Here is an 18,503-nt window from a genome sequence, read left to right as displayed (position 1 = left end):
GGAGGTATCGGGAGGGAGTGGGAGGCGCTGATCAGTGGGGCTGCCAGTGGGTGGGAGGCTCTGGGAGCAGGGGTGGGGGGCTGGGAGCTGTTGGGGGGGCTGCTGACGTATTACTGTGGCTCTTTGGCAATGTACATTGGTAAATTCTGGCTCCTTCTCAGGCTCAGGTTGGCCACCCCTGCTCTCTTGGGGTTTCCTGGCCCAGGACCTCTGGGCTGAGCCTCCAGGGGCATGTCTACACAGTCTAGAACAGTGAGCCTCCCAGGTGTCAAAGTTTGACTCAGACTCACAATTTATCAGACCACTCTGTTTTATTAGCAAAGCTGCTCTGCTAATACATTTAGAAGTGAGCCCCCCGAGTGGGGCTTGTCTCTTAATTTATACAGTTTTTTGGAGAACAAGTTACAGAGAAGTTACAGACAAAAGAAGAAAAAGATTTTAGTCACCACCCTTCGAGATCCCTGAGACCAGTCACGTATCTTCAATTACCTGCCACCCTTAACAATCTCCTTTAACAGCTTCCAGTTAACTAATTGCCCTTCACACCTTCCATTCTGATGCCTGCTTCTTAGACGTGCTGGCTCTATCTTAATTGCTTCTCCATTCAAAAGCTAACTGTCCCTACGTGTGCTCCCTCAGATACTTTGTAACATGTTTTGGCATGCCCTCTCATATACAATGTATCCAGCATGTTCCCTTATACAACGTTATACTTATACAATGTTATACTTCCACAATCCCCCCTTTTGGTCAAGGCTACGCCCATGACCAATGACTTACTGGATTCCATACATCAATCATTCTTTTTCATTACTTTCACTGGTGACATTTAACAACATTAGATTAGCACTCTGGTTAGGGGTAACCTGATGGATGGTGTGTCTTGTGCAGTTTTGGATACAACAAGAAATCAATTGCAAACACACAAAGATTATTAGAATTCCAAACAGGATAGTCAGGATTCCTTGAAACAACCAGTTTCCCAGACTAGAGAAATTGAATAAGTTACTTATCCATTTCCACAAGGAACTTGGTTCTTCGTGGGGAAGGTATGCAATTTGCTCCAGATGGCTAGCACAATTTATTACCTCATTAGTATTATCAGGTATGTATACACAGCATTCTGTTCCAGTTAGAGCACAGGTCCCTCCTTTGGCTGCCAGTATTATATCTAATGCCCGATGGTTTTGGAGGGCCACTTGTCGGACCACTCCTGCTTCTTTGGCTAGAGCTTTTAAGCTCTCTCCTGTTTCATTGGCCATGATCTCAACCACCGCTTGTAACCTTAAAAGCCTTTTTGCATGGTGGATTACCCCCCCTACTGGGACTAAAGAAATGCCAACAGCTTCTTCCCAAGTTAGGGGGCTTATGTTATCCACATACCATTTAGCATCTGGCAAGTCCCTCCTTTTTCTCCTGAAATTACGGAGGCGATTTCCTGGGAGGGATTGAAGCACCCGGAATTGTGGGAAAAGCTGAGCAGGATAACAGATACCTGACCAATTTGCTGGTAACACAGTGTAAGCATTTTCCCCACAAACCCAATGATGTCCCAGTAAAGCTGGGAAGGGTTGACTGCAACCCTTTGACATGTAAGAATTTACGAAGGAGGAATAGTATCCCCCAAAGGGCACAGGATGATTTTCACTGGGAGAAGAGGTAGCATTCACATGACATTTGTAGATGGTGCTGTTTTTCTCAGGGAGGCTGTAGGGGGAGCAAGAGATTGAATCTTTGGTTTGATCCCAGGTTGAGAGGAAGTTTATCTTTCCATACCAAGTTTGCCATTCTCCAACCTTGTTTGAATAGTCCCATACACCATGGTACACGATGTATTGGAGACAGCTGCTCCTCCCTAGATTCAGCCCTGTCCCATTACACACCCAGCACCAGTGGCCCTTTCCTTTCACCACACTTATAAGTTTAGGAACGTATGTTTTTCCCAGCCCCCAAGTGTCATTTTCCTTCCATGTCCTTTTAAGTGGATAGGGTTCTCCAGCAAGCTCTGAGGAATTCAAAGGGATTGCCATGGTGGGGATACTAGCTTGTGAGTGAGCTGGGATGTGGCTGCAGACCCAGCAATTAGAAATATTCAGGATCTGGGCTATCTGCACCTGTTGTTGGATGAAAGAATTGTCACTGTCACTCTGGATTCCCCAGACCCTCAGGACACAGTAGCTGAGGATTAAGCTTCTCAAAGGACACATGTTGGAAGCAGGACCCTTTCTGGTTCCGACAACCCCTTTCGAGGGAACCGCAGTCACGGTTTTATGTCCACCAGGCAGCAGGCGCTAGGCTCACTACTGCTTCTTGTTTGTTGGGTCCTGCTGTCTGCTTACCCTCTGCTTCTGGCAACCCTTACGAGAGCGCAGATTGTAAGGTATTGCAGGCTGTTCCTCTTTGTCTTCTGGGGTTGAAGCTGGTTCTGCGTGGTCTTGCAGAGGTGCTTGGTCCCCTTGAGGTGGCGCTGGCTTACACTGTGAGGCGTGGATCCATGCAGCGATGCTGGATAATTTCACTGCTGTCTGGGTGGTGAGCAGTACCTGGTATGGACCCTTCCACCGGGGTTCCAAGGCGTGCTTCCGAAGGTGGTGCCGCAGGTAGACCCAATCACCAGGCTCAAGAGTGTGACAGGCAGCAGAGGTGGGTTCCGTCGGCCAAGCTGCTCGCACCTGCGAATGGAAGGAGCTCACAGCTTGCATTAACCCTTTGCAGTACTGGAGGAGCATGCTGTGAGTTAGGTTTAGGTCTGGGGCTGGGGTAATAGTAGCCATTGTTCGCATAGGGCGTCCCACGATGATTTCAAATGGACTCAATTTGTGTCTCTGGGATGGGGATGACCGAATTTCCATAAGGGCCAGTGGTAAAGCAGCTGGCCAGTTTAACCCTGTGGAACTACAGATTTTTGCCAGCTTATTTTTAAGCACACCATTTCGCCTTTCAACTGCCCTTGCACTCTGTGGATAGTAAGGGCAGTGCAACAGGTGGGTGACATGTAATACCTGGTTTAGATGTTGAACAATTTTTCCAGTAAAATGTGTTTCCCAGTCACTAGACAAAATGGCAGGAATTCCCTTGGTAGGGATAATGTGGTTTAACAGACATTTTGCAATGGACAATGAATCAGCTTTGCGACAGGGAAAGGCTTCAATCCAATCTGAAAACAGATATATTATAACTAAAATGAATTCATATTTCTGACACTTTGGCATTTGTACAAAATCAAGTTGCCAGTGTAGGAAAGGTGCTTGAGGCAAACCCCGGAACCCTTGTGTTACTTTTACAGATTTGCCTACATTGTGGCTTTGACAAGTAACACAAGCGGCACAGTGGCGGGTTGCAAAGGAGCTGAAATGGGGAGCCCACTACCCCGCCTTACTCATAGCAGAGACCATCCCCTCCTTGCCGACATGCGAAACACCATGTAGCAGGGCGGCTAGAGACGGGTAGAGTGAGAGGGGGGCTACAAAGGTACCGGTGGCGATTGCCAAAGGGAATCAGAATGCAAAGAGCAACCCAAAGCACTCTAGGAGTCTTTCTCTGTTTCTGGGGCAGAATCCTGGAGCTGAGCGAGATGAGACAGGGATGGTGGCATTACAGAGACAGAGAGGGGACCAAGAAACGCTTCTGGTGAAGGTTTTATAGTGGCGGCATGTTTTGCAGCAGCATCAGCAAGTGCATTACCTTTTGCCACCTCGGTGTCTGCCGCTGAGTGGCCAGTACACTTAACAATTGCCAAGGCAGATGGTAGTAAAACTGCATATAGGAGAGCGGCAATGTAGGGGCCATTCTTGATAGGGGTACCAGTAGAGGTAAGAAAACCTCGAGCCTGCCAGAGGGTGCCAAAGTCATGCACAACCCCAAAGGCATACCGAGAATCAGTAAAAATAGTGGCAGAGAGCCCCTCGGCTAGAAAGCAGGCACGGGTTAGAGCAATCAGTTCAGCCACCTGGGCAGAGGTCACAGAGGGTAAGGGCGCAGCTTCTATGGTCTCAGAGAGAGAGACAACAGCGTACCCTGCAAGAAAGTGGCCTTGGTCATTTCTATAACAGGACCCATCAGTGAATAATACCAGGTCAGAGTTAGGGAGAGGTACATCTGAAAGGTCGGGGCGCGGGACAGTGATAGCGGAGACAGTTGCAAGGCAGTCATGGGGTTCACCATCACTAGGTAAAGGAAGGAGGGTAGCAGGGTTTAACCGGGAGCAGCGCTTAATAGTGACATGTGAGGCTGAAAGCAGCAAAAGTTCATACCTAGTGAGGCGAGCAGAGGAGAGGTGAGCAGTGTTGCATTGCAGAAGGAGAGTATCCACAGAATGGGGAACCATGAGAGTGAGAGGAGAGCAGAGGACAAGGGACTCAGACATCTCGACCAGGCGCACTGCAGCAGCTACAGTGCGTAGGCAAGGGGGTAAACCCTGGGCTACAGGGTCCAAGGTTGCAGAAAAATAAGCCACCGGGCGATTTCTGTCACCGTGCTCCTGAGTAAGAACCCCAAGGGGACAAGCAGATTGTTCGTGACAGAAAAGGGTAAAAGGCTTGTCATAGTTAGGTAACCCTAAGGCAGGGGCAGAGGCTAAATTCTGCTTAAGGGAGATGAAAGCAGCATTTGCTTCAAGTGGCCATGGCATGGGGTTAGATACAGAGGATCGAGTGAGTTCTTGGAGTGGTTTAGCCAGAGAAGCATATTGGGGAATCCATTGCCAACAGAACCCTGTCATGCCTAAGAAATTTGTGACCTGGCGTGGAGAGCAAGGCTGGGGAAAGCTAAGGATGGCTTGTACCCGGGCTGGATAGAGTGTACGGGAGCCCTGGGAGAGAAGGAAGCCTAGATATGTGACAGAGGTTTGGCAGAGCTGCAATTTTGTGCGAGAAGCCTTATGACCCTTGTTTGCTAAAGCTGTGAGAAGTGTTAGTGAATCAGTTTCTGAGGCAGACAGAGAGGGGGAGCACAGGAGTAAGTCGTCCACATATTGGATCAGTGTGGATCCTGATGGGAAAACCAGATCAGAGAGATCCCTGGCTAGGGCTTGAGAAAAACAGGATGGACTCTCTGTATACCCCTGGGGAAGGATAGTCCATGTATATTGCTGACCCTTGTAGGAGAAGGCAAAGAGATACTGGGATTCAGAGTGAACTGGGACAGAGAAGAAAGCGGAGCACATATCTACAACAGTAAAGTGGGTTGCATTTGGAGGAATAGATGCTAGTATTGTAGCAGGGTTAGGAACCACTGGAAAAGGTATGACAATACGGTTAACAGTTCGAAGGTCTTGAACAAATCGCCACAATTTGCCATCAGCCTTTTGAACTGGGAGGATAGGGGTGTTACAGGGGCTGGAACAAGGGACAATAATTCCTTGTTCTTTTAATGCAGATATAACTGGAGCAATCCCAGCCTCTGCCTCAGGATTCAAAGGATACTGAGACAGGCGAGGCAGAGGTTTGGAATTGTCTACAGTAATCCGAACTGGGTCAGTATTTAATCGGCCCACTTCAAATGGGTGAGATGGCCAAAGGGAGGAAGGAACCTGAGAGATTAGGTGCTCTAGGGACGGAGTTAAGGGACAGCAAGGGACCGGAGTGGAGAGGGAAGTTTCAGACAGCAGGGAGGCTACAGAATCACATAAGGAAGACTGAGGGATTTGCAGATAGACATCATCTGGGGAGCAGTAAATAGAACAGCCAAGTTTGCATAGCAAGTCCTGTCCCAGAAGGTTTGCAGGGGTGGAATCAGAGAGGAGGAATGCATGCTCCTCAGAGAGGGGACCGACCTGAACAGACAAAGGTTTTGAGAGGGGAAAAGAGGTAGGGATCCCTGTAATGCCAACAGCAGACACAGATTTTCCAGATCGGGGAACCTCAGGCAAGTCAGTGGTGCGGATTGTAGAAAGAGAAGCTCCAGTATCAACAAGGAAAGGGAGAGAGAGATCATTTACAGTCAGGACACATTCTCCAGTAGGGGACAGAGGTAATAAGGGAGCTAAAACTTTGTGAGGTTCCCCAGCATCCCGTCATTGTTGGGGTGAAAAATAGGGTTGGGGATCAGCTGGAGGAACCAGCGGGGGGTTCACTTGATTTCCCATACAATTATTAGGTCATCTTGGACACTCTTTTTTCCAGTGTCCAGGCTGTTTACAGTAGTTACAAACCCCAGTTAATCCAGCCCCCTGCCCCCTTCCGCAACCCCGTCCCTGTCCCCGGTGTGGTCTGCTTAGTCCTGAATAATGCTGTATCTGAAGAGCCATTAACTTTTGGGAGGACTGTTCCTCCTTTCCTTTTAAAGTGCGGTGGCAATGCTCTGCTACTGCCAGCAATTTGTCCATGGTTTCAGTCTCCCATCCCACACTTATTCGTTTTAACAGGCTGCCTGTGGCAGGGAGAAGACCATCAACAAATGCATGTGCCAAGGCCCCCTGCCCATTTACATCGGGCTCTTGTATTCCTGAATGTTGTAGGAAAATATCAGTTAGCCGGGACCTATAGTCGCCTGGGCTTTCTCCTTGCCCTTGCTTACAGCAATGTATTGCTGTCCAGTTTGTTTTAGCCCTGGTCTACACTAGGACTTTAGGTCGAATTTAGCAGCGTTAAATCAATTTAAACCTGCACCCGTCCACACAATGAAGCCCTTTATTTTGACTTAAAGGGCTCTTAAAATCGATTTCCTTACTCCACCCCTGACAAGTGGATTAGCGCTTAAATCGACGTTGCCGGCTCGAATTTGGGGTACTGTGGACACAATTCAATGGTATTGGCCTCCGGGAGCTATCCCAGAGTGCTGCATTGTGACCGCTCTGGACAGCACTCTCAACTCAGATGCACTGGCCAGGTAGACAGGAAAAGAACCGCGAACTTTTGAATCTCATTTCCTGTTTGGCCAGCGTGGCAAGCTGCAGGTGACCATGCAGAGCTCATCAGCACAGGTGACCATGATGGAGTCCCAGAATCGCAAAAGAGCTCCAGCATGGACCGAACGGGAGGTACGGGATCTGATCGCTGTATGGGGAGAGGAATCCATGCTATCAGAACTCCGTTCCAGTTTTCGAAATGCCAAAACCTTTGTCAAAATCTCCCAGGGCATGAAGGACAGAGGCCATAACAGGGACCCGAAGCAGTGCCGCGTGAAACTGAAGGAGCTGAGGCAAGCCTACCAGAAAACCAGAGAGGCGAACAGCCGCTCTGGGTCAGAGCCCCAAACATGCCGCTTCTATGATGAGCTGCATGCTATTTTAGGGGGTTCAGCCACCACTACCCCAGCCGTGTTGTTTGACTCCTTCAATGGAGATGGAGGCAATACGGAAGCAGGTTTTGGGGACGAAGAAGATGATGATGAGGAGGAGGTTGTAGATAGCTCACAGCAAGCAAGCGGAGAAACCGGTTTTCCCGACAGCCAGGAACTGTTTCTCACCCTAGACCTGGAGCCAGTACCCCCCGAACCCACCCAAGGCTGCCTCCTGGACCCAGCAGGCGGAGAAGGGACCTCTGGTGAGTGTACCTTTTAAAATGCTATACATGGTTTAAAAGCAAGCATGTGAAAGGATTACTTTGCCCTGGCATTTGTGGTTCTCCTAGATGTAGTCCTAAAGCCTTTGCAAAAGGTTTCTGGGGAGGGCAGCCTTATTTCGTCCTTCATGGTAGGACACTTTACCACTCCAGGCCAGTAACACATACTCGGGAATCACTGTAGAGCAAAGCATTGCAGTGTATGTTTGCTGGCATTCAACCAAAATCCGTTCTTTATCTCTCTGTGTTATCCTCAGGAGAGTGAGATATCATTCATGGTCACCTGGTTGAAATAGAGTGCTTTTCTTCGGGGGACACTCAGAGGAGCCCATTCCTGCTGGGCTGTTTGCCTGTGGCTAAACAGAAATGTTCCCCGCTGTTAGCCACAGGGAGGGGGGAAGGTTGAGGGGGTAGTCACGCGGTGGGAGGAGGCAAAATGCGACCTTGTAACGAAAGCACATGTGCTATGTATGTAATGTTAACAGCAAGGTTTACCCTGAAAGAGTGTAGCCACTGTTTTATAAAATGTGTCTTTTTAAATACCGCTGTCCCTTTTTTTTTCTCCACCAGCTGCATGTGTTTCAATGATCACAGGATCTTCTCCTTCCCAGAGGCTAGTGAAGCTTAGAAAGAAAAAAAAATGCACTCATGATGAAATGTTCTCTGAGCTCATGCTGTCCTCCCACACTGACAGAGCACAGACGAATGCGTGGAGGCAAATAATGTCAGAGTGCAGGAAAGCACAAAATGACCGGGAGGAGAGGTGGCGGGCTGAAGAGAGTAAGTGGCGGGCTGAAGACAGGGCTGAAGCTCAAATGTGGCGGCAGCGTGATGAGAGGAGGCAGGATTCAATGCTGAGGCTGCTGCAGGACCAAACCAGTATGCTCCAGTGTATGGTTGAGCTGCAGCAAAGGCAGCTGGAGCACAGACTGCCACTGCTGCCCCTCTGTAACCAACCGCCCTCCTCCCAAAGTTCCATAGCCTCCACACCCAGACGCCCAAGAACGCGGTGGGGGGGCCTCCGGCCAACCAGCCACTCCACCACAGAGGATTGCCCAAAGAAAAGAAGGCTGTCATTCAATAAATTTTAAAGTTGTAAACTTTTAAAATGCTGTGCTTAAAGTGCTGTTTGGCATTTTCCTTCCCTCCTCCACCACCCCTCCTGGGCTACCTTGGTAGTCATCTCCCTATTTGTGTGATGAATGAATAAAGAATGCATGAATGTGAAGCAACAATGACTTTATTGCCTCTGCAAGCAATGATTAAAGGGAGGAGGAGAGGGTGGTTAGCTTACAGGGAAGTAGAGTGAACCAAGGGGCGGCGGGTTTCATCAAGGAGAAACAAACAGAACTTTCACACCGTAGCCTGGCCAGTCATGAAACTGGTTTTCAAAGCTTCTCTGATGCGTACCGCGCCCTCCTGTGCTCTTCTAACCGCCCTGGTGTCTGGCTGCGCGTAACCAGCAGCTAGGCGATTTGCCTCAACCTCCCACCCCGCCATAAACGTCTCCCCCTTACTCTCACAGATATTGTGGAGCACACAGCAAGCAGTAATAACAGTGGGAATATTGGTTTCACTGAGGTCTAAGCGAGTCAGTAAACTGCGCCAGCGCGCCTTTAAACATCCAAATGCACATTCTACCACCATTCTGCACTTGCTCAGCCTGTAGTTGAACAGCTCCTGACTACTGTCCAGGCTGCCTGTGTACGGCTTCATGAGCCATGGCATTAAGGGGTAGGCTGGGTCCCCAAGGATACATATAGGCATTTCAACATCCCCAACAGTTATTTTCTGGTCTGGGAATAAAGTCCCTTCCTGCAGCTTTTGAAACAGACCAGAGTTCCTGAAGATGCGAGCACCATGCACCTTTCCCGGCCATCCCACGTTGATGTTGGTGAAACGTCCCTTGTGATCCACCAGAGCTTGCAGCACTATCGAAAAGTACCCCTTGCGGTTTATGTACTCGGCGGCTTGGTGCTCCGGTGCCAAGATAGGGATATGGGTTCCGTTTATAGCCCCGCCACAGTTAGGGAATCCCATTGCAGCAAAGCCATCCACTATGACCTGAACATTTCCCAGGGTCACTACCCTTGATATCAGCAGATCTTTGATTGCGTGGGCTACTTGCATCACAGCAGCCCCCACAGTAGATTTGCCCACTCCAAATTGATTCCCAACTGACCGGTAGCTGTCTGGCGTTGCAAGCTTCCACAGGGCTATCGCCACTCGCTTCTCAACTGTGAGGGCTGCTCTCATCTTGGTATTCATGCGCTTCAGGGCAGGGGAAAGCAAGTCACAAAGTTCCATGAAAGTGCCCCTACGCATGCGAAAGTTTCGCAGCCACTGGGAATCGTCCCAGACCTGCAACACTATGCGGTCCCACCAGTCTGTGCTTGTTTCCCGAGCCCAGAATCGGCGTTCCACAGCATGAACCTGCCCCATTAGCACCATGATGCATGCATTGTCAGGGCCCATGCTTTCAGAGAAATCTGTGTCCATGTCCTGATCACTCACGGGACCGCGCTGACGTCGCCTCCTCGCCCGGTATCGCGTTGCCATGTTCTGGTGCTGCATATACTGCTGGATAATGCGTGTGGTGGTTAATGTGCTCCTAATTGCCAAAGTGAGCTGAGCGGCCTCCATGCTTGCCTTGGTATGGCGTCCGCACAGAAAAAAGGCGCAGAACGATTGTCTGCCGTTGCTCTGACGGAGGGAGGGGCGACTGACGACACGGCTTACAGGGTTGGCTCCAGGGAGCTAAAATCAACAAAGGGTGTGCCTGTACATCAAGGAGTATTTCAGGCAGGACTGCACGGAGGGTTCCAATAAGAAATGGTGCACCTAAGTTGTTGTTGTTGTTGGAACAAGGAGGTTAGCCTGCCTCTGATTGATACATGGCTAGATTTACCTCGCTGCACCTTCTCTGTGAGTGACTGCAGTGTGATCTAGACAGGGGAGGAGGCAAATGAGTACAAAACAAATCTGGTCTATTTCTTGTTCTGACCCACTCCATCTATCTTTTACATCTTTGGCTGGCAGCAGACGGTGCAGAAGGACTGCATGCCATCCACATCTCATGGCTGCTCGGCAGAAGATGGTACAGTACGACTGCTAGCCATCTTCATCTCTTGCCTGCCTGGCATAAGATGGTACAATACGACTGCTAGCAATCCTCATCTCTTGCCTGCCTGGCAGAAGATGGTACAGTACGACTGCTAGCAGTCCGTATCGCCTGCCCGCTCACCATAAGACGGTTCAATAGGACTGACTGCAGGACTAAAGAGAATGACCTGGTCAAGTCACTCCAAATTTAGTCCCTGCGCCCATGTCTGCCCAGGCACTCCCAGTCGACGTGGCCAGGAGCACCTTGGACACGATGAGGACGACTACCAATCGTATTGCACCGTCTGCTGCCAGAAGGCAATGGGTTGCTGCTACTGTGCAGCAAAGCCGTACCGCGTCTGCCAGCACCCAGGAGACATAGGGTGACGGTTACCTGAGCTGGCTCCATGCTTGCCATGGTATGGCGTCTGCACAGGTAACTCAGGAAAAAAGGCGCGAAATGATTGTCTGCCCTTGCTTTCCCGGAGGGAGGGAGGGAACGGGGGCCTGACGACACGTACCCAGAACCACCCGCGACAATGTTTTAGCCCCATCAGAGTGCTCCATTGTGACTGCTCTGGACAGCACTCTCAGATGCCCGATTGTTTGCCATTGCTCTGACGCTGGGAGGGGCGATTACAGGGTTGTCTTCAGGGAACTAAAATCAACAAAGGGGGTGGCTTTACATCAAGGAGTATTTCAGGCAGGACTTCACGGAGGGTTCCAATAAGAAATGGTGCACCTAAGTTATTGTCCTTATTGGAACAAGAAGGTTAGCCTGGCCTCTGATTGATACATGGCTAGATTTACCTCGCTGCACCTTCTCTGTAAGTGACTGCAGTGTGATCTAGAAGAATGAGTCCCCTAGACGGGGAGGGGGGGAAGCAAATGAGTACAAAACAAATCTGGTCTATTTCTTGTTTTGATCCACTCCATCTATCTTTTACATCTTTGGCTGGCAGCAGACGGTGCAGAAGGACTGCATGCCATCCACATCTCATGGCTGCTCGGCAGAAGATGGTACAGTACGACTGCTAGCAGTCCGTATTGCCTGCCCACTCACCATAAGACGGTTCAATAGGACTGACTGCAGGACTAAAGAGAATGACCTGCTCAAGTCACTCCAAATTTAGTCCCTGCGCCCATGTCTGCCCAGGCGCTCCTGATCGACCTCACAGAGGCGACCAGGAGCACCTCAGACATGACGATGACGGCTACCAGTCGTACTGTACCGTCTGCTGCCACAAGGCAAGGGGTTGCTGCTACTGTGTAGCAATGCTGTACCGCGTCTGCCAGCACCCAGGAGACATAGGGTGACGGTTACCTGAGCAGGCTCCATGCTTGCCGTGGTATGGCGTCTGCACAGGTAACTCAGGAAAAAAGGCGCGAAATGATTGTCTGCCCTTGCTTTCACGGGGGGGAGGGAGGGAACAGGGGCCTGACGATATGTACCCAGAACCACCCGCAACAATGTTTTAGCCCCATCAGACATTGGGATCTCAACCCAGAATTCCAATGGGCAGCGGAGACTGCGGGAACTGTGGGATAGCTACCCACAGTGCAACGCTCCGGAAGTCGACGCTTGCCTCGGTACTGTGGAAGCGCTCCGCCGAGTTAATGCACTTAGAGCATTTTCTGTGGGGGGACACACACTCGAATATATAAAACCGATTTCTAAAAAACCGACTTCTATAAATTCGACCTAATTTCGTAGTGTAGACATACCCTTAGGAGACCACACTTTGGGAATGGCTTGATGCTGGCGCTTCCAAAGAGCCATACACCGGTCTCTGTATGCCGAATCTGGGCCAGTACTTTTTATGGTTGAGTGGCGTGCTTCAGCTGGCCAGTCTGCGGCAGCCAACCATTTTTCATAATAACTGGCAGGAGCTAACAATTTACATAGTTGGAGGAGATCTGTCTCAGGGGGTTCATAGGTTTCACAGATTAACAGAAACTCCTCAGCAAATTTGACAGTTTTCCTGTGGTTTGGGAAAACTTTTAACTATAGATAAAAGTTCCGTACGAGTCCAGGGCTTATAATCCCATATGGACTCACTTTCTCCCATGTTAAGGATTCGTAAGGGTGCCACAACAGTTTGATCAGAGTCTCTCATTAGCCTCCCATCAGGTTCTCTTTTCCAAGAAGAGATGTCAAGAGAATCTTTGCAGTCTGCTTTGGATTTCTTCTTCATAATATTTTGCAGAGCTGCGAGGCCAGTGAGGGTATCTTCTTCACTTTCATTATCTGTAGTCACTGAAGATTTTTCCTTTTCTGATTTCTTATTTGCGCAGGAGTATGGTGGGGGTCGGGTTTGATCCGGATCATTGCACAGGACTGGGCAAAGGGGAGCGCTCGGACTAGTAGTGGGAGAGACTGCATCCAATTGAACTGTTAGTTTTTTGATAGAATTTTTAAGAGAGGTGAGTTTTGACTCAGTCCATCTACGATTTGCCTCTTCCCACCACTGCATGAAGCAGTCTACTTCGCCTCTCTCCAATTTGGTTTTTGGGAGGACGAGTTTGCTTTTTAAAGCGTCCACTCGAGCCTTGTCCCAAGAACCTAACAGTGGCCACTGTAATTTGGGGTTCTCTAGAGCTAATTTGGACCATTTTTCAAGAAACCTACAAGAGTCCGGACCCCTCCTAAAATACATAAAATAAGCTGGAGTTCCCTTAGGGAACTGTTCTACCTTAGACTTCTGATTACCCATCCAGGAGGACTTCACACAGCACTCACACAAGAAGGAAATTCGGGCTCAGCAGAGCGGTACCCGGTGCAACACACAGAAAGGAGCCCACAGGCTACTGCCTCAACTGCCCTTGCTTTCACACCAGGGATTATACCCAAGGCGTGGTGCGGCTTCAGCTGTGCAGATTCCACTTATTCAGACCGTGGGGACGGGGACCCCTTGGTCAGCCAGTCTCTGGACAGAGATGGCTCCCAGATTCTCACACACACCACGGGGAAGACGGATAGACACAAAGACAAGACAGTCCTCAAACCGGTTAAAGCACAAAAATAATAATTACCTGAGATGTCTGATTCCAGAAGCTGGATCCAAAGACCCCTACCCGAACAGAGTGGGAACCAACAAGTTCAATGGCGTAGACTGCGCTGCTGCTGTGTATCTTTCTGTCTTGTGGAGGATCGCTTGGACTAAGCGTCCAGGCGCCGGCTGCCACGATCGTCCTGCAAGGTAGTCAGGGATCACACAGCCTCAGTGAAGCCGCTTGCCATCTTGGTGGAACCTCCAAATTGTCAAAGTTTGACTCAGACTCACAATTTATCAGACCACTCTGTTTTATTAGCAAAGCTGCTCTGCTAATACATTTAGAAGTGAGCCCCCCGAGTGGGGCTTGTCTCTTAATTTATACAGTTTTTTGGAGAACAAGTTACAGAGAAGTTACAGACAAAAGAAGAAAAAGATTTTAGTCACCACCCTTCGAGATCCCTGAGACCAGTCACGGATCTTCAATTACCTGCCACCCTTAACAATCTCCTTTAACAGCTTCCAGTTAACTAATTGCCCTTCACACCTTCCATTCTGATGCCTGCTTCTTAGACGTGCTGGCTCTATCTTAATTGCTTCTCCATTCAAAAGCTAACTGTCCCTACGTGTGCTCCCTCAGATACTTTGTAACATGTTTTGGCATGCCCTCTCATATACACAATGTATCCAGCATGTCCCCTTATACAACGCTATACTTATACAATGTTATACTTCCACACAGGCCAGTTAATAGACTTGGGCTAGCGAGGCTCATGCTAGAGCTCTTGAAGCTGCGTAGTCTGGGCTGGAGCGTGGGGTCTGAAGCCCAAGGAGGGAGGTGGGCCACACTCCAGCCCAAGTTGCAACCTCAAAGCACTGGCTACGCAGCTTTTTTTTAAGAGCTCTAGCATGAGCCTCGCTAGCCCGAGTTTATTGACTGGGCTGGGAGGCTCGCTGCTGTGGGCTGTGTAGACATTCCTTATGGAGCCCTGTTGAAAGGGTTACGCCTAAGTTGGCTGCCAGAGCCCTCCGACCCCATTCCCAGAGTGCTTGGAGTCAGAGGTGGGGAGAGAAGGAACTAGAAATCCCTGCTGGGACTGGTTAAGGAGGTTTCTGCATGGGATGATCTGGATGAGCCGTCCACTGGACCAAAGTCAAGTCAGGGCTGCAGATTTTCTGTTTGGAAGCTGAGAAAGATGCGACATGGCTCAGGGAGTCCCTGCTAAATTCCCACTTCCCTGAAGGGAGTTTGTACAGCTGAGTCTTTAGCTGCTTGGACCAGGTATTTCTAGCACTGCAGTGATGAGAATCCACTAGGGAAAGATTTGACCAGCTACTGAGAGCCAGCTGAGACCACAGGAGGATTCCAGACCAGAGAACAGATGAGCCCAGTTGAGAGAGGACCCTGACCCACCCAGGGGTGGGGAAAAATGATGTTTATTTAAAAGCAGGCCCATGCCCCAGCACTGCAATACAGAATCCCAGGATGTTCAGTCTCAGCCTATCATTCACCTTGGGAAGGTGTTAGGGAGGAAGCAGGAGTTTGGAAAAGTTTGAGTGTGTTAGGAGGTGGGGAGTTGGTTTATTTACAAATGTTGGTTAACTATTAGTTAACCTTTTTAATCCTTTCCTTTACCATGTCCTATTTTCCTGTCTCTCCTCCCCTGTCCCAGTTATAGGGTTATGTTTGGTGTGTATCATTCTGTTGATGTTTGTTTTATTTACTTTATTGTCCCCCTGGGTACTGGACGTAGCACCCCTTGTCCGCTACAAACATGGCCATTAATTTCTCAAGGGACAGCGCCCCTGTGTATCTGGCACAGCATGGAGTCATTTGAGGAACCATGAGTCAAGAAGAGGAACCCAGGACCTGACCTGTTCAAGAAGAGGGGAGAAGCTGCTCCAAATATTGGTCTTAGCAAGCACCAGGCAGAGAAGAGGGCTTAAGCTATGCCGGGGGGGTTACACAGCATTTATATCATCATATTGTCAAGACCTGCTCTAAGCAGCATTATATGATGACATGGTGGTAAAACTCCCTGAGCCTAGTGTATGCTATTGCTCCCACAATAAGGAGCTCTGATGGCCCAGGACTGGTGCTGCAGCACCAGTGGGAGATTTTCAGAAAGAGCTCAGTGCGGATTCTGCCTTGTTCTGTGGGATAACAAGGTGGTAAAGCTTGGAGCAGGGGCTGAAGGGTGGGGTGGGGGCAAAAGAACAGGGAGGTCTGATTTAAGGAGAGAGTATCGGTATCCCACTAGCATGTATGAAGTCCCCATGGAGGCAATTTAACACAGGTGATAAAGGCCTAAAAAAGATTAAGCTGTTTGCGTACTGTCAGGCTGACAATTGTTTAATCTATGTAAAGTATGGATCCCAAGTTGAAAGGCGTTATAGAAGGCAAAGTACTATTACTTATTCAAAACTATAGAGTGTGTGTGTGTGTGTGTGGGGGGGGAATTGGAGCATTTAGGCCAGCCTGGAAGCCCTGTGTTATCATTTGGCATTGCTACGTGAGAGACAACGGGCTCAGTTTTCCTCTCCCGCTTCAGGGTACAAATAATTTCTGTTCACTTTGGTGCAATCATGTGCAGATACCACAACATGTCTCCTCTTCTAGCTTCTGATAAGCCTAGTGGGCCAGAAGTATACAGAGAAGGGTCCAGTGGCTCGGGTTCTAATCTGAGACTCTGGGGATCTAGGTTCTTGCTCTGCCACAGGCTCCATGGGCAGGCCGCTTAATGTTTTCTGTGTCTCAGTTCCCCAGGTGTGTATTGGCAGTGATAGCACTTCCCTACATCACATGGGTGTTGTGAGGATGAATACAGTACAGATTGTGAAGAGCTCAAATACTACAATAATGGGGGCCACATACGTACCTTAAATGGACAGAAGTGTGGGTGTTGCACTGGAAGGTTTGAGGGGCCACAGAATTAATTATATGCTAGTTGGGAGTGAAACCCTTGCAGTGAGTTCTTGGGTGAGGTAGTGGCATCCTCCTCTAGGAAACGCAATATTACCAGCCCCACCCACACAAAAATCATTTCAGCTCAGCCAAAGTCACAAGGTTGTTGGGTTTTTTCTAAGTAAAAAAATTGAGGATCATTTATTTTCCTTCTGGCTTTCTGAGACTTTAGAGTGCACTTGCTTCACGTTTCCATGATTTTCTCTGCAACTATGAGGGACAGAAACTTAATGAAAGCTGATATTTTCAGGCAGTCTCTTGATCCCTGAAACTGGGTTTTTAAGAAAAATCCCAGCTATCACAATAAAATGGTGAGCGTTGCAACACTGGAAACCTTGTCAGAGAATTCTGGACTTGGTGCAATCTGCACTTTGGAGATGTCATGAACTGCATTCAGAGGGGATGACTCCGTCAAGGGCCATCACCCCAACATTCCTTCAATTTGGTGGCAGAATTTTAACCAGGGACTCTCAGCAGCCCCCTCCAGTAGATCACTGCTTCACTGAGAGTTACTTGTAGCCTGTTTACAGAGAATCAGGCCCCTTATTTAAGTCTCAGACTGGGTCTCTTTCCCTTCCCTTTTGCTGTTTCCTAGAACTTCCCCCTCTGCCCGGTCACACTTAGCCACAAACTTCTGCCAGTTGGGTTTCAGAGTAGCAGCTGTGTTAGTCCATATTCGCAAAAAGAAAAGGAGTTCTTGTGGCACCTTAGAGACTAACAAATTTATTTGAGCATAAGCTTTGAGCTGTAGCTCACGAAAGCTTATGCTCAAATAAATTTGTTAGTCTCTAAGGTGCCACAAGTACTCCTTTTCTTTCTGTCACTCTTTCTCTGCTTTGGTTCCTTTCCTTTTCTCTTCCCTTGTTCTTTTACCATCTTGTAGCACAAAGATCTGATCCGAAACATACAGACACATGCTTTAAGATGACTGTTTTCCCTCCTTAAAAACTACCGCAAATAGGGGTGAGGGATCCAAAGTTTGAATCCAGAAGCAGCATTTTCCAATTCTTGGGGTACTACTATTGTGTCAAAATACATACCAACTCTTGGGTATTGTTGGTGACAGGGTTCCCAGAAATAATCAGTGTTTTGAAGAGGAAATTGCCAAAGGCAAACATGAGAGAGGCTGAATCCCCCTTTTGAAATAAAACTTTAGTGTAATTGTGTGGCTTAAAGACTCCTCTTTGTTGTCAGGTCTCTGCTGAGACCACTGGATTTCCCCTGACTCTCTGCATGCTGAGGTGCTTACTGATCCATCTCATCCACCCAAGTCAATCACTCTGAAATATCCTTTCTGTATCTCACTGGAGGAAGACAGTACTACTAACCAAATACTTCCCCTGCCCTGCCCGAGGTGGGTTCCCAGAGATCAAATAGCTTAACTCTCTGCCCTCTGGCTTGTTTCCAGGTTGCCCATTCTCCAAGGAGGGACTTTTGCATTCTTGACTCCTTCCCTTGCCATGCTCTCCCTCCCTAACTGGAGATGCCCTGCGTGGACGCAGAATGCCAGCCAGGTGAATGCTACTTCGCCGGAGTTCATCGAGGTCTGGCAGTCAAGGATGCGAGAGGTAATCCCTGTGAGCTACTGCCAGAAGGGCAGCTATAAAAACCTGAGGTGTATCATCTGAATGGGCCTTGAGGTGTTAGAGGGAACATCAGGTCCCAGGAGACATACCTTTTTACTTGTAAATACAAGGCTACATTCTAACTTGCACCGCTACAGACATCTGTGGTTTATAGACTTTACTCATGAACTTGTCCCGAAGGCTGAGGAAATGCTGTTAGAGTATTTTATTTTCTGGGAAAACATATTCCATGTCAGGGCCGTTTCTGTGGTAACTAGTGACCATCCCAGAGCCATCTATTGCTAGGGACCCCTCCCTCAGTGGAGTTCCGCTATAGCAGTTCTCCTCCCCTGCTGTGGTTTCCTTAAACACCATC

General features: G+C 48.9%; 1 protein-coding gene across 1 annotated transcript in view; it reads left to right on the top strand.

Moving 5' to 3' along the window:
- LOC311523429 (solute carrier family 23 member 1-like) overlaps positions 1 to 18,503 on the top strand; it is a gene marked incomplete at its 5' end in the record, with an annotated part of 92,430 nt that overhangs the window by 34,020 nt on the left and 39,907 nt on the right. Inside the window, one exon of the mRNA XM_084633399.1 lies at positions 17,971 to 18,130. Within this exon, the coding sequence (XP_084489525.1) occupies positions 17,971 to 18,130 (160 nt within the window). The remainder of the gene's footprint in view (positions 1 to 17,970; positions 18,131 to 18,503) is intronic.

Source organism: Lepidochelys olivacea (genome assembly GCF_965140295.1).
Source record: "Lepidochelys olivacea isolate rLepOli2 genome assembly, chromosome: 1".
Taxonomy (NCBI): domain Eukaryota; kingdom Metazoa; phylum Chordata; order Testudines; family Cheloniidae; genus Lepidochelys; species Lepidochelys olivacea.
Note: the sequence above shows the minus strand (reverse complement) of the source record. Positions and strands in the feature narration are given on the sequence as shown.